Source organism: Podarcis bocagei, assembly GCF_964188305.1.
Source record: "Podarcis bocagei genome assembly, chromosome: 15".
Classification (NCBI taxonomy): Eukaryota; Metazoa; Chordata; class Lepidosauria; order Squamata; family Lacertidae; genus Podarcis; species Podarcis bocagei.
The window spans coordinates 41,806,770-41,821,364 of record NC_138141.1 but is presented as its reverse complement, the minus strand read 5'-3'; the positions used below and the strand labels follow the sequence as shown (position 1 = coordinate 41,821,364).

Genomic DNA, 14,595 nt, shown 5'->3' with positions numbered 1-14,595 from the left:
GAGAGTTGTTTATTTCCTTGACATCTGATGGGAGGGCGTTCCACAGGGCGGGTGCCACCACTGAGAAGGCCCTCTGCCTGGCTCCCTGTAACTTGGCTTCTCACAGGGAGAGAACCGCCAGAAGGCCCTTGGTGCTGGACCTCAGTGTCCAGGTAGAACGATGGGGGGAGGAGACCCCCCCTTCAGGTATACTGGGCCGAGGCCGTTGCAACATCTTTTGAGCAGTCCAGGATGATAAATCCAGTTCGGGAACGTGGTGTGGGCAGGTGAGCAAAATCTCACTGGGTAAATAATGAAATTGAAGGGTTTTATCTGACTGAATTTATTTTATTTCATAATATTTATGAAATGAATGCTTGATTGTAAAAACAAAAAAACGCCAGCTCCCTCAAAGGGGTTTACAGAAGAATAAAACGGTGAAATGATCAGTAGAACCACATTCAAAAAACAAGTAAAATCAACAATAAGCTAAAAAACTGATTAAAACTCATGTCAACATTTCACCTGTCTGGATGGGCTTTCCTAATGTCAATAGATGGGGAGTTCCAAAGTGCGGGTGCTGCCATGAGTATTATGGGGTAGCTGTAGCCAGGCTAGTTTTGCAGATCGAAGCGTCTGAGGGGGAAGGGGATCTTGCAGGTAAACTAGTCCCAACTTGCTGAGTTCTGCTCCGAGTAGGTCCACTGAAAACCATGAACCTAAATTTATTTCCTGGTGCTCCTGGACGCAGTTGAATGGCGCTCTGCTCCACGCTTCCTTCCTTCCCTGTTGGCGCTTCTGCTGTTCCGTTTCTGAAAGGTTAACGAAGTTAAGGCCTCTCTCCGTCCCAGGTGGTCACAGCTCACGCAGTCCGTGTGGCCGTAACGGGAAACCTCAGCGCCAACATCACCGGATTCCTGCCCATCCACTGCATCTACCAGCTTCTCCGGAGCCGCTCTTTCACCAAGCACAAAGTCTCCATCAAGGTGGGTGGCTGCGTCTGCAGAACCAAACTCTTGCATCTGGAAGGGACAAAGGGGTCTGCAGAGCCCTCGCTTTCCCCCTGCAGAAGGTCCCAGGTTCAATCCCTGGCGTCTCCAAACAGGACGGACAAAATGCCCCTGGAGAGCTGCTGCTAGTCAGTGTAGACAGTACTGAGTTAGAGGGACCAAGGTGTCTGACGTGCTATAAGGCAGCTTCCTATGTTCCTGTTTAAATCAGCCCTCAATTCAGAACCCTGAGGACTGGGATATTGCTTTATTTTTCAAGGAAGTAGGACTCAGAAAGAGCCCTTTCTGAAAACCCCAGAGAGCTGCTTGTTAAGAGCAGACAGTGCTGAGCTGTGATGGACCTAATAACCTGACACGGTTTAATAATAATAATAATTTATCATTTATACTCTGCCCATCTGGCTGGGTTTCCCTTGCCACTCCAGGCAACTTTCAACAGAATAATAAAAACACAATCAAACATCAAACATTAAAAACTTCCCTAAACAGGGTTGCCTTCAGATGTCTTCTAAAAGTCAGATACTGCAATTATTTTTATACCTTGCCTTTCAGGATATAAATTTTACCAAGGTGCCACATTGAATGGCATATTTTAAAAACACAACACAATTTTTAACCTAGCACAAACACATTAAAATGTGTCTCACGTGACCATTGATGGTAGATCATCCAGTGGTGAGGAGGTAGTCCAACTGGAGCAGGCCCTGAGGTGGTCTTCACCTGCCTTCCTCTGTCTGCGTACTTTGCATGCAGAAGGTCCTGGGTTCAAATTCCTGGCTTCACCAGACATGGCTGGGGAAGGCTGTTGAGGAGACTCCCGGAGTTCTGCTGGCAATTAGAGGGAACTGTATTGGGCTGTGGTGGACAAATGACCTCAGGTGAGATAAAGCAGAGCTGAATGGTTGAGCACACGATTTGTACGCCAAAAGTTGTGGGTTTGAACCCCAGAATCTCCAGTTCAGAGACCTTGGGAGTTGCAGGGCAAACTAGCTATGCATGAAGTATGAAAAGAGTTGGGTTCATTTTCCTCTTTACTCAGCCAAGACTTGAAATACTAAGTTTACTCTACTTTGTTTGTTCTTTTTTGAAGGACTGGATTTATAGGCAGCTGTGTGAAACCACTACTCCACTCCATCCTCAGTTACTCCCCCTGATTGATGTCTACATCAACTCTGTCCTCACACCGGCATCGAAATCCAACCCGGAAGCCACAAATCAGCCAATCACAGAGCAGGAGATCTTGAATGTTTTTGAAGGACTAATGGGGGTATATCTAATCTCTCTCTCTCTTTGTGTGTGATGTTGTATCTGGCTTTATAATTTCACTTTATTTGGTCTACGGATTGCAAACATCAAATACAGTTTAGGGTTCTCAGAAATAACCATGGAGGAGCAGGTGGGGTGGGGGAACACAGTTCCTTTTAAAAATAGTATAGCAAATTGGAAATAGTTTTTAAAATGATAATTTTGACTTAGTATGCATCTTAAATTATTAAATGAGGAGGCAGAGAAGCACCTACACCACCTTGAGCACCTTGGAAAGAAAGGTGGGGCGATAAAAGCAAGAAATAAAATAATAACAACAATATTCTTCTTGTTAACAGTTCTGACCCCTGTTTAGTAACAATTCCGATGGCTTCAGTAAGGAACGTGGCTTATATTTTTCTCCTTAAGTCTGGAGTCTGCCATTAAAACTGAGGTGCTGAATTCATTTGCATTCCCCAAGTGCAGAGAAAAAAATCCGTCCCTATAAAGTGTGCTGTGTAGAAGAGAACGGGTTGTCGTGCCGACTGAGCCGTTTTCGGCACTCGCCAAGGCAGCCTGGTGAATCCACCTTCTGTAGCCGCTGATGGCAAAGTGCAGAACGTGCCCTTCTCTATCTAGGATTATTTATGGTGCTGAATTCCTAGCAGGCTAATACTCACTCCTCCGTTGTAGGCCCAAGCCACAGTACTGAGCAAACTCAGGGGTCTGGCTTTAAGTTTAATGCAAGGCTGGGGTGGGACCTGTGGCCCTCCAGATGTTGCTGGGCCTCCCACCCATCCCCGTCCCACCAGCATGGTCAGTGGTGGCCTGGGATGATGGGAGTTGTAGTCCAGCAATATCTGGAGGAGCCAGCAAGACATCACCACCCTGTGCTCTCCTATATGAGAGCCCGTGTGGTGTAGTGGTTAAGAGCAGTAGTCTTGCAATCTGGGGAACCGGGTTCCCCTCTCCGCTCCTCCACATGCAGCTGCTGGGTGACCTTGGGCCAGTCACACTTCTCTGAAGTCTCTCAGCCCCACTCACCTCACAGAGTGTTTGTTGTGGGGGAGGAAGGGAAAGGAGAATGTTAGCCGTTTTGAGACTCCTTCGGGTAGTGATAAAGCAGGATATCAAATCCAAACTCTTCTTCTTCTTCTTCTATATGAATGCGCCTTGTGTCTTCTGTGCCTTTTTCATACGTAGGGAGAGAACGCTCGCCTGAATCAGCGTTACGGAATCACAGCCCAACTTCTCGTCCTATATTACATTCTGTCTTACGAAGAGGCAATCCTAGCCAGCTCCAAGACCCTGGGTACGTGTTGGGATGTGATGTTTGCCGGACAGTGTGAGTTTTCAGTAGCTGAGAATATATGAGCAAATGTCTCCAGTCGGATCGTTTCGTAACATAGTTTGTTTCCTTTTTTATTTTAGAATAGTTCAGTTGTTTTTATTTTGATTATGTAATTTGTGTTTTTATATTCAGATTTTATCCTGTGAACTGTCCTGAGACCTGCAGGTATAGGTGGTTTATAAATTCTAATAATAATAATAGAAATAATAGTAATAATAAAATGAAATAAAATAGAATAAAAGTAAAAAGAGAATAAAGAAGGGAAGAAGGGAAGGTATATCACTATATATGCAAACAATTGCACCTCCATATAACTTGGGTTGTTTCAAAACCCTAAAATGTATTTTATATAATTGACTTTTTATTTCTATTCTTTGTATATCATATTTGTTGTTTTATTGCTGTGGCCGATGGCTGATGCAAATAAAGATTCATTCATTCATTCATTTCCTAACCTAACCATACATGGCCCTCTGGTTCGGTCAGCTCCTTCATGTTGCTGTCCTGGCTCCCGCCCAACACTCACAGGAAGATTTGAAGTAGGAAAGAGATCTTCATTCAGGCAGGTAATGGTACAGACCCAGCAGCAGACACACAGGACTCAGGAGTTTGGGAGCAAGGCAAGCAGTTCTGAGCCGGACAGAAGCAACAAAGATGCCCCAGTCAGCTGCTGTGCTGCACCCACCACCAAGGTTTTAAAGATAAGGTGTTGGGCATTCAATTTCAAGACTCTCTCGCCTTTTGGGGATGTCAGGATTATAAGCGCACACTCCGTCCGGGCTGGTGGGCCGGCTCCCATCTGCAAACGTGGCACCTGGTTCTAGGCAGCAGGCTCTCACCCTCCTGCTCGGGTCATTTTGCGTCCTGTTCAGCCTCCCCCAGTCTGGCTTCCTGCTTCCCCTTCCGAAGCGTAAGGTCGCTCTGCTCCATCCCATGTCCAATTCCCAGAGATCCCTAGGAAGAGATGGATTGTTAAAGCACTCTGGGAATGGTCGCTCTCAGTGGGGAGTAGAGAGTTCTCCTAGCAATTCCCAGAATCCTTAAAGGGACCCCTGACCATTAGGTCCAGTCGTGGCCGACTCTGGGGTTTCAGCTCTCATCTCGCTTTATTGGCTGAGGGAGCCGGCGTACAGCTTCTGGGTTATGTGGCCAGCATGACTAAGCCACTTCTGGCGAACCAGAGCAGCGCACGGAAACGCCGTTTACCTTCCCGCTGGAGCGGTACCTATTTATCTACTTGAAAACGTGTAAATCTACTTAAAATCTACTTAAAAGTCATTTATTTACTTAATACTCCCCCCCCCCCATCTTTCCTCCAAAGAACTCAAGGTACAGTTCCCAGGATTTTTCATCTGTTTCATGTGGTATGACACCGTTTTAAATCTGAAGCTTGCTTTTAACTTTTTTTTGCTTTTGTTTGTAACCCTTGTAATGCTTTTATTGGCATGGTTTTTGTCTCTTTAATGTTGCAAACCGCTTTGATATTTTTGTGATTTAACAGTATGTAAATACTTTCATAAAGTAAAGTAAGCATCAGGGCAGATAAAGTGGCTAGAATCCTGAATGGCTGCAACATTTTGTCTTGAATGATTGCCATTTAATCAGCAGTAGTTCTTGACTGACCAGCAGGCGACTTTCCTTGTCTCTTTCACAGCTGCCATGCAGAGGAAGCCCAAGTCTTACTCCCCGGCGTTGATGGACCAGATCCCGATCAAGTATCTCATCCGTCAGGCCCAAGGGCTGCAGCAAGAGTTGGGAGGTTTGTCTGTCTTGAGAGTTTGTGGAGGTTGTGTGTGCAGGAGAAACAAGCCTCTGTTTGGGATCTAAATAATAATGATAAAGCTCATAAAGACGCTGAAACGGAGAGAGTCTGAAAATGGCTAATGTCATTAGCAATAAAATATGACACCAACACAACCACTTATTGTGGAATCCAACAGGTACTATTGGTCCTGTTGAGCTCACATTTGTATGCTGGATAAATGGACAGCAGTCCATCACAGAAGTCTCTCAGGGTTTCTTTTGCCCTCTAGCCGCACAAAGTTTTTTTGAAGTGCCATCTCCCAGATTACATTTTACCATTTTTGTACTTTTATTTAATTTAATTTAATGTTATTTTATTTTTTTATTTTATTTTATTGTATTTGATTTTATTTTAAAAAAAATTCTTTGATTTTTCCAATACAAAGTTATAAAAATCCAAATATATAGCCGTATACTGTACAGAGATTTCTCTGACTCTCAGGACTTCCCCACCCCTTCCATGGAGTCCCATTTTAAACATTTAAAACTGCATCTTCTTCCAAACTCTTAACTTTTATATTAACCCATATCGTTCATGGTAATTGTTGCACTACAAGTGAAATCAGAATTTCCATCTGCTTACAGTGGTCTCTGAGATATGTTATAAATTTTCCCCATTCTTTCATAAAGCTTTTATCCTCTTGGTTCCTGAGTTTTCCAGTCAGCTTTGCCATTTCGGCATAGTCCATCAGCTGGGTTTGCCATTCCCCATTTTTGTACATTTAAACCAGGCATAGGCAAACTCGGCCCTCCAGATGTTTTGGGACTACAACTCCCATCATGCCTAGCAAACAGGACCAGTGGTCAGGGATGATGGGAGTTGTAGTCTCAAAACATCTGGAGGGTTGAGTTTGCCTATGCCTGATTTAAACCCTTTGCTTCTTTCCCATTTCTGGCTATCGATATTCTCACTGCCATTAACAAATAACCAATGAAATGTTTAAACAAGTTGTCACACTTGTCATTGTTCTTTCCCCCCCCCCAACCTTAAAACACTCTGTCTCTCTCCTTTCTCGAAGGCTTGCATTCAGCCCTCCTCCGCCTCCTGGCGACCAACTATCCCCACCTTTCCATCGTGGATGACTGGATTTGTGAGGAGCACATCACGGGCACAGATGCTTTGTTGCGCAGAATGCTGTTGACGGACGCGGCCAAGAAACACTCCCCCAAGCAGCTCCAGGAGGGTAAGGTGCCTCCCCCTTTGAAACTACATTTGGCCAGTGTTTTGTGGGGTTTTCTGGACCCCCACAATCCTCTCTACCCAGCACAGCCCTGTTGTCTGACAGTCAGATTTTATATATTTTGGAGCCAGTGGCCATTAAAATACAAAATCACTAAAACCGAACAGGACCACCCCAAGAGTAAGTCAAAAACAGGTACCTTTTTCAGAACTGCAAATGATTCAATTGTTAAGCTGTTTGTTTGCACAAACTTGTTACTTGGTACGCCATCTTCGTTTATTGTTAACGAAGCCCAGAGCGGCTGGCAAAGATCAGCAGCCAGCTAGTCTCAAAAAGACATGACCTGAAAGGAAAAAGGGAGGAGGAGGGAGAAGGGAAAAAATGCAAGCTTAGGCACCATTTATTAAACATTACAGTTCTTATTGGAACCAGCTAGATTGGAAAATGTTCATGCAGCTCAATATATTTTATCTAGCTGAGTCGGTGGAGTATGAGACTCTCAGGGTTGTGGGTCAAACCCCACGTTGGGCGAAAGGATCATTGCAGGGGGTTGGACTAGATCAGGGGTCAGCAACCTTTTTCAGCCGTGGCCCGGTCCACCGTCCCTCAGACCATGCGGTGGGCCGGACTGTATTTTGGAAATGAAGATGAACAAATTCCGATACCCCACAAATAACCCAGAGATGCATTTTAAATAGAAGGACACATTCTACTCATGTAAAAACACCCTGATTCCCGGACCATCCGTGGGCCGGATTTAGAAGGCGATTGGGCTGGATCCGGCCCCCGGGCCTTAGGTTGCCTACCCCTGCTCTAAACTTGAGAAACAGTACAGTGGTGGTACTGGCCTAATATCAATAGGCAGGGAGTTCTGCACTAACGGGTTGCCACACTAAGAGGCTGATTCCTCACAAATGCAGAACATTATACAGTGCTTGAAGAAATGCCAGTTCAGCAGACTGAAGTGGCGGAGTGATCAAATGTGGGGTAAGGCTATTCTTCAAGCAAACTGGTCTGAGGCAGTGGTGGCAACCTCTTAGAGACCGAGTGCCCAAACTGCAACCCAAAACCCGCCTATTTATCGCAAAGTGCCAACACGGCAATTTACGCCCTCATGTATAAGACGCAGGTGGTGCTGTGGGTTAAACCACAGAGCCTAGGACTTGCCGATCAGAAGGTTGGCGGTTCGAATCCCCGCGACATGGTGAGCTCCCATTGCTCGGTCCCTGCTCCTGCCAACCTAGCAGTTCAAAAGCATGTCAAAGTGCAAGTAGATAAATAGGTACCGCTCCAGCGGGAAGGTAAACAGTGTTTCTGTGCACTGCTCTAGTTCACCAGAAGCGGCTTAGTCATGCTGGCCACATGACCCAGAAGCTGTACGCCGGCTCCCTCGGCCAGTAAAGTGAGATGAGCGCAGCAACCCCAGAGTTGGCCACAACTGGACCTAATGGTCAGGGGTCCCTTTACCCTTTACCTTTTTATTTTGGGGGACTCTGCGATTCTGTGTTTTAAATTCTGAATTTAAAATTGTTGCAATCCACGGGGACTTGCTGATGAAGGGCAGGTAATAAATTTGATGATGATAATGATGATAGGTGAAACTTAATTTTGTTCAGCATTTTCAGCACTGCAAGGAAATCACACTCAAGTGCTGCAGATTCTGGAGCATTTGACGCTCCTCTCGGCCGGAGAGCTGATCCCTTACGCGGAGGCACTGACATCCAACATGAACCAGCTGCTCTACCCGGGAATCCCTCGCCGAATCCTTCAGACTGTCAACAGGCTTTGGATGGCCTTGAACACTGTCATGCCTCGGAGGTAGGAGGAGGCCCTGATCCTGCTCTTGGGGGCCACTCTAGTCTCATGTTGCATGTCTCCGTGTGCAGCTCCCTCATGTGGTGAGCCACCAAAACTGCAAGTAGTGGTGACCTCAGTGAAATGCCTTCTAGCCCTTGGCTGACTAAGCCCACCCAGTCCATTGGGTCCTTCTGAAAAGGAAGCATTCAGGGCTTCCTGTTCCAGATGAGCCTTGCTTGGCCCACAAGGCCTTCCTGATCTCCAGTGTGTTTCTCTATTCTTGATTATGCTCTGATCTTAACTTTGGACTTGCACCTCAGATCCCATCTGCACTATACATTTAAAGCAATATCACACCACTTTATAAGCAGTCCTGGCTTCCCCCAGAGAATCCTGGGAAATGTAGTTTGCCATAGAGCTCCAGTTCCCAGAGGGATGGGTGGTATCTCTGTACTACACTTCCCAAGATTATTTGGGGGAAAGCCACGGCTGTTCAGAAGCATCACCATACCACTTTAATGTTGGGCTTTGATGGGGGTAAAATCTGACTCCCAGCTTGCCTCACACGGCTTTTGCTTCCAGCTGAGCTCAGACTTCACGGCCCTTGTTTTCCCGTAGGTTGTGGGTGATGACGGCGAACGCCTTGCAGCCGTCCAACAATGTGGTCAGACAGCAGAAATACACTCAGAAGGACCTGATGATTGACCCGTTGATTGTGTTAAGATGTGACCAGAGAGTCCACAGGTAAGCAGCCCTCCTCCAGCCCCACTCTTGGCTTCTGTCACTGAGGGCTGGTTTGCATGGAACACTGTTGTTGTTTAGTCATTTAGTTGTGTCCGACTCTTCGTGACCCCCTGGACCAGAGCACACCAGGCACTCCTGTCTTCCACTGCCTCCCGCAGTTTGGTCAAACTCATGCTGGTAGCTTCAAGACAGGAGTGCCTGGCGTGCTCTGGTCCATGGGGTCACGAAGAGTCGGACATGACTAAACGACTAAACAACAACAATGAATGTGATGATGATGATCATCCTATTCACTGCTTCATGCACTTTTGCCTCTGGCCCTGCCATCCCTGGCATGTGGCCCCTGGAAGGTTTCCCAGCAAGGAATGTGGCCCCCAGAGTGAAAAATGCTCCCCACCCCCAACCTGCAGAGATTTCAAGTTCCCCTTTACTTTTCTTTTTTAATCTAGCTTCTTTCCCCCAACATCATCTCTCTCTCCCCCCCCCCCGGCTTCATGCTCTTAGATGCCCCCCTTTGATGGATATCACTCTCCATATGCTGAATGGCTACCTTCTTGCGTCGAAAGCCTTCCTGAGCGCCCATCTCAAGGAAACGGCGGATCAGGACATCAGGCCGTCCCAAAACAACTTGATGGGCTTGGAGGCCCCAGAAGTCACTCGGGAAGAACTGAAAAATGCCCTGCTGGCTGCCCAGGTAATTCTACAACTGCTCCTCACCTGTGATCTCTAATCTTGCCTGAGAAAAAAAAGAGAGAGAGGAAAAACCACCACCACCAAGTCAGGTGGTTTTTATGCCTTGCACTTGAAGATTCCCCCTTTTCCAAGCATTTTTGCAAGACAGCGCTTTGCCAGGGGCTCAAGCAAGGGCTGGTGGTCCAACCTGGATAGCTCCATTGGTTAGACTTAGAACATGGTGCTGATAACGCCAAGGTTGCAGGTTTGATCTCCATATGGGACAGCTGCATATTCCTGCATTTCAGGGGGTTGGAATAGGTGAGGCTCACGGTCCCTTCCACCTCTGTCAATCCAACCCAGTTCTCAGACATTCACGCAAGGAAATCAGGATTATTATTATTAAATAAATAAATAAATTTGTATACCGCTGTATACTCACAGGTCTCTGGGCGGTTCACAAGATAATCAGTCCACAAACTTGAAAACTTCATTTTTTTTTGTATTCTGCGAAAGGTCACCTCCTTGTGAGCTGCCAGCTGAGTCACATCTTCTGCCCATTGTGCAGCTGGGGAAGGGTAGGCCTCTCCTCCCAGAGTAGCCCTTTTCTCTCCGCTGACCTCCCTTTGTTCTCACTCCACTTCCTTCTTGCCACCCCTTGTGAGTGTTGTTTTACCCTCTGTGACACCCGGGGCAAGAGAGCGTGAAGGAATGCAAAGGGAGGTCTCTTTGCTGGACCATTCCTTGGAATGCCTCTCACCAAAAGCAGCAGGGATCTCTCTCATCCTCCAAGAGAGAGGAAGAATGGTCAATTTTGCCACTTCACTGGCTCATCAGAGTCCTTCTTGTCCCCCCTGCCTTTCTTTTGACTAGATCCCCTCCAGTTTTCTTACTCCCCCCCCCCTTAACTGCTTCCAACTTGCCTCCAGCTGAGGCAAGAGGACTGAGCAATCAGCTTTGCAAACTGCAGCCTTTTGATGAGCCAACAAAAGGAAGCCGGCAGGGGGCTTCGCCAGTCGGTCTCAGTCTCTTCTGAGTTCTGCCTGCTTGCAAAGCTGGGTGTAAACTGCATCAGACCCCCCCCCCCCCCACGACCCTCCCTTGTTCAGTTGAGCAAAGGATGCTGAATAGATAGCAGCAACAGCAGTATCTGGAACAAGTGATTTTGAAGATGGCTACATTTCTATCCCACAGTGCTCAGTTCAAAAGTGTTGCAAATATCTGCCTGTCTGCCTAGACCAGTGAACTTGTGGCCCTCCAGATATTGCTGGACTACAACTCCTGTCCCCTCTGTCCAATGAGTACACTGGCTGGGGCTGCTGGGAGTTGAAGTCCAACAGCTTCTGAAGGGTCAGAGGTTTCCCACTCCTTGCTTATTGTTTTTGGGATTTCCAGCGGCTGTGAGTGGGACTTCGGTGATCTCCATTTGCTTTGATGTGGAATAAAAATGGGGTGGGAGGGACTAGGGGAATGATGCAGAGTTTTGCATAATTGATTCAGATTACGGAATCCAGCCTTTTCTTGCAGCAGAATTTGGGTCGCCTAATTTCCCCTTCCCCTCTTCTGTTTGTTAAGAACTCTGGTTATTGCAGCATCCTGCTTTTATCACAGGCTGCTCCCTGCACTGAATTTGCACAACAGCCAATTCAAGCAAACCGGTTGGGGTCTGCAGCAAAATGTGGCAGAGTGTGGAGTACATCTGGTCATGGCTGGCTGGCTTGAACCCTGTCCTCTTTCAGAAAAAGCCATTCCATTCCCCCAAATCTTTGAGAGATGGGGCCATGGATCTGTCTCAGAGCATCTTCTTTGCATTCACAAGGTCCCAGGCTCAATCCCCGCAATCTCAGGGTGGGACCCTTGTCTGAAAGAGCCACTGCCAGTCAGTGTAGGCACAGTGCTGACCTGAACGGACTCGCCTGGGGCCTGTTTGCAACACTAAACCGTGGTTTAATGTGGAGAGGAAGGCCCACACCTCAGAATAGAACTTCTGCTTCACATGTAGATGATCCTAGGTTCAATTTCCAGATTGGACTAGGAGAGACCCCCATCTGAAATTCCAAAGAGCTGCTGACAGTCAGTGTAGGCACAATACTGAGCTAGATGGACCAACGGTCTGGTTCTGTAATAATAATAAATTATTACTTATACTCTGCCCATCTGGCTGGGTTTCCCCAGCCACTCTGGGCGGCTTCCAACAAAACACTAGAATACAATAACCTATTAAACATTAAAAGCTTCCTTAAACAGGGCTGCCTTCAGATGTCTTCTAAATGTTTGGTAGTTATTTTTCGCTTTGACATCTTGTGGGAGGCGTTCCACAGGGAGGTGCCACTACCGAGAAGGCCCTCTGCCTGGTTCCCTGTAACTTGGCTTCTTGCAGCGAGGGAACTGCCAGAAGGCCCTCAGCGCTGGACCTCAGTGTCCGGGCAGAACTATGGAGGTAGAGACGCTCCTTCAGGTATACTGGACTGAGGCCGTTTAGGGCTTTAAAGGTCAGCACCAACACTTTGAATTGCACTCAGAAACGTACTGGGAGCCAGTGTAGGTCTTTCAAGACCTGTATACTACATCTTCCTGTGGGTCCTTGTGGGTTACCACTTGTCCTTTGCCTCCTCTCACTTGCTGTCCAGGATAGCGCCGCTGTCCAGATTCTTCTGGAGATCTGCTTGCCTATGGAAGAAGAGAAGCCCCTGATCAACAACAGCTGTGGCCGGCAGCAGAAGGGCATCCCAGGAGCTGCCAACTCCAGCCCTCGGAAGAAGAAACTGAAAGAGGAGGAGGAGGAGGAGGATGAGATGGAGGTGGAGAGAAATGGGGAGAAGGAAGAGAAGAGTCTCCTCTGCAACCTGCGGGAGGTCCAGTGCCTCATCTGCTGCCTCCTGCACCAGATGTTCATTGCCGACCCCAACATCGCCAAGCTAGTTCACTTCCAGGTGTGTGGCTGTGCTTCCTGCCTCATTCACAGGGTGTGTCGTCTGTTGTGTTCTGGTCCAGTGCTGGAACCAGTGGCAAGATCAGCGGACCACAGGCAGCTCTGAGTGGGCAAAGGTCGGGAGCAGACCGAGGCGTCTTCTACCTTCAGTCATGCTTCAGAATACCAGTTGCTGGAGATCTCAGAAGGGGACGGTGCTCTTGTCCTTGCCTTGTGCTTGCGGATTTCCCACAAGGCATCCGGTGGGCCACTGTGAGGATGCTGGCACAGAAGGGCCACTAGCCTGATACAGTAAGCTCTTCTTGCTCATACTAAAATGTGGGGCAAGATTACACACCGTACAGTCATACCTCGGGTTACAGACGCTTCAGGTTGCTTTTTTTGGGTTACGGACTCGCCGAAACCCGGAAGTACCAGAACGGGTTGCTTCCGGGTTTCGGCGGTTGCGTAGAAGCGCTAAATTGCGCTTTGCACATGCGTAGAAGTGCCAGATCGCAACCCACGCATGCACAGACGTGGCGCTGCAGGTTGTGGATGTTGCGGGTTGCAAACTCGCCTCCCGCACGGATCACGTTCGCTACCCGAATGTCCACTGTAGTTGGAACCAGGTGGCTTCTTTCCAACTCCTTGATTAATCTTCTCATGGTGCAACCCTGATCTCGCGGTCTCTCTCTGATACCTTCTCCCTCTTTTGCTCAAACAGGGGTACCCGTACGAGCTGCTTGGCCTGACAGTGGCAGGCATCCCATCCATGCACATCTGCTTGGACTTCATACCTGAACTGATTGCTCAGCCTGAACTGGAGAAACAGGTAGTGTGTGTGTGTGTGTGTGTGTGTGTGTGTGAGAGAGAGAGAGAGAGAGAGAGAGAGAGCTGCTCCCTCCCCACCCCGTCCTGCTCCCCGTAATTGGAAGGACAGATCCCGTATTCAGCCCTGGTTCAAAGCATCCAAGCACTGCCCCTGATGAGTGCTTCCTTTAGGTCTAGCGGTGGTAGTTATTTTCATTTGCTAGGGAAATGCCAGATGGGTTTTGTATATTGTGGTAACATGGAGGCAAGCTTTTTCACCCGTGGCACCTGTGTTGGTGGAATGCCCGCCCTGCTGAAATAGGAGAGGTTCCATCAGTATTGGCATTCCGCCAGCCCCTGAAGACACCTGTTTAGGCAACCCTTCCCTTGCACCAAACGTCTAATTTTATTGTTTATCTGGTTTTCTAAAAACTTACTTAATAGTTTGTTTTACTGTTTGTTTTAATTTAGGATGTTTTAATGCCCCAGTGGATTTGTTGCTGTTCATTTTAATAGCATACTGATTTAATAGTTGTAAATCACTTAGAAGCTATTTTGGCACATATGCTGCAGAAATACATAGCATAGAAGCAGCAAGTAAGTAGAGAAACAAACAAACGAATATTGTGAACACCTCTTGGGTCTTCTGTGTGCAGCTGCTGATTGTACCCCACATGGGTTTCTCCTATGGGGTTATAGATATAAACAAATATTTACATGTGTTAATGTCTGTGTTAGAGGAACGTAGGGTAATTCTGATTTTAATGCACAATAAAACTTCACACAGGATAGTCTTACTTTAGAAACAAAACAAAACAAAACAAAACCCTACTGCTTCTTTTATATCCTTTCCCCGCTTCCTTGTCTTCCAGATTTTTGCCATCCAGTTACTTTCTTACTTATGTATTCAGTACGCTCTGCCGAAATCCCTCAGTGTGGCCCGTTTGGCTATCAATGTCATGGGGACGCTGCTAACAGGTAATTGTGGAATGTATGGGAAGCCTAGATATTCACCTTATGTGCATTAAGCCAGTGGTTGCTTGCCCACGTATGCGAGTCGCCACTTTGCAATTATATAAAAGAGGGCACAGA

The 14,595-nt window shown here is 47.3% G+C and overlaps 1 protein-coding gene and 1 long non-coding RNA gene across 5 annotated transcripts in view; one reads left to right on the top strand and one right to left on the bottom strand.

Annotated features, from left to right (window-relative positions):
* The window catches only part of LOC308574419, a 198,239-nt gene that overhangs the window by 128,389 nt on the left and 55,255 nt on the right, over window positions 1-14,595 (bottom strand). The gene's annotated exons all lie outside the window — the stretch shown is intronic.
* Window positions 1-14,595, top strand: part of INTS2 (integrator complex subunit 2) — a 29,895-nt gene that overhangs the window by 11,740 nt on the left and 3,560 nt on the right. For all 4 annotated transcript variants that reach the window (XM_081171979.1, XM_081171982.1, XM_081171980.1 and 1 more), the window contains exons 13-23: window positions 831-965; window positions 2,080-2,256; window positions 3,438-3,546; window positions 5,240-5,344; window positions 6,408-6,572; window positions 8,186-8,387; window positions 8,985-9,110; window positions 9,615-9,804; window positions 12,413-12,715; window positions 13,418-13,525; window positions 14,376-14,481. In XM_081171979.1, the coding sequence (XP_081028105.1) occupies window positions 831-965; window positions 2,080-2,256; window positions 3,438-3,546; window positions 5,240-5,344; window positions 6,408-6,572; window positions 8,186-8,387; window positions 8,985-9,110; window positions 9,615-9,804; window positions 12,413-12,715; window positions 13,418-13,525; window positions 14,376-14,481 (1,726 nt within the window). The remainder of the gene's footprint in view (window positions 1-830; window positions 966-2,079; window positions 2,257-3,437; window positions 3,547-5,239; window positions 5,345-6,407; window positions 6,573-8,185; window positions 8,388-8,984; window positions 9,111-9,614; window positions 9,805-12,412; window positions 12,716-13,417; window positions 13,526-14,375; window positions 14,482-14,595) is intronic.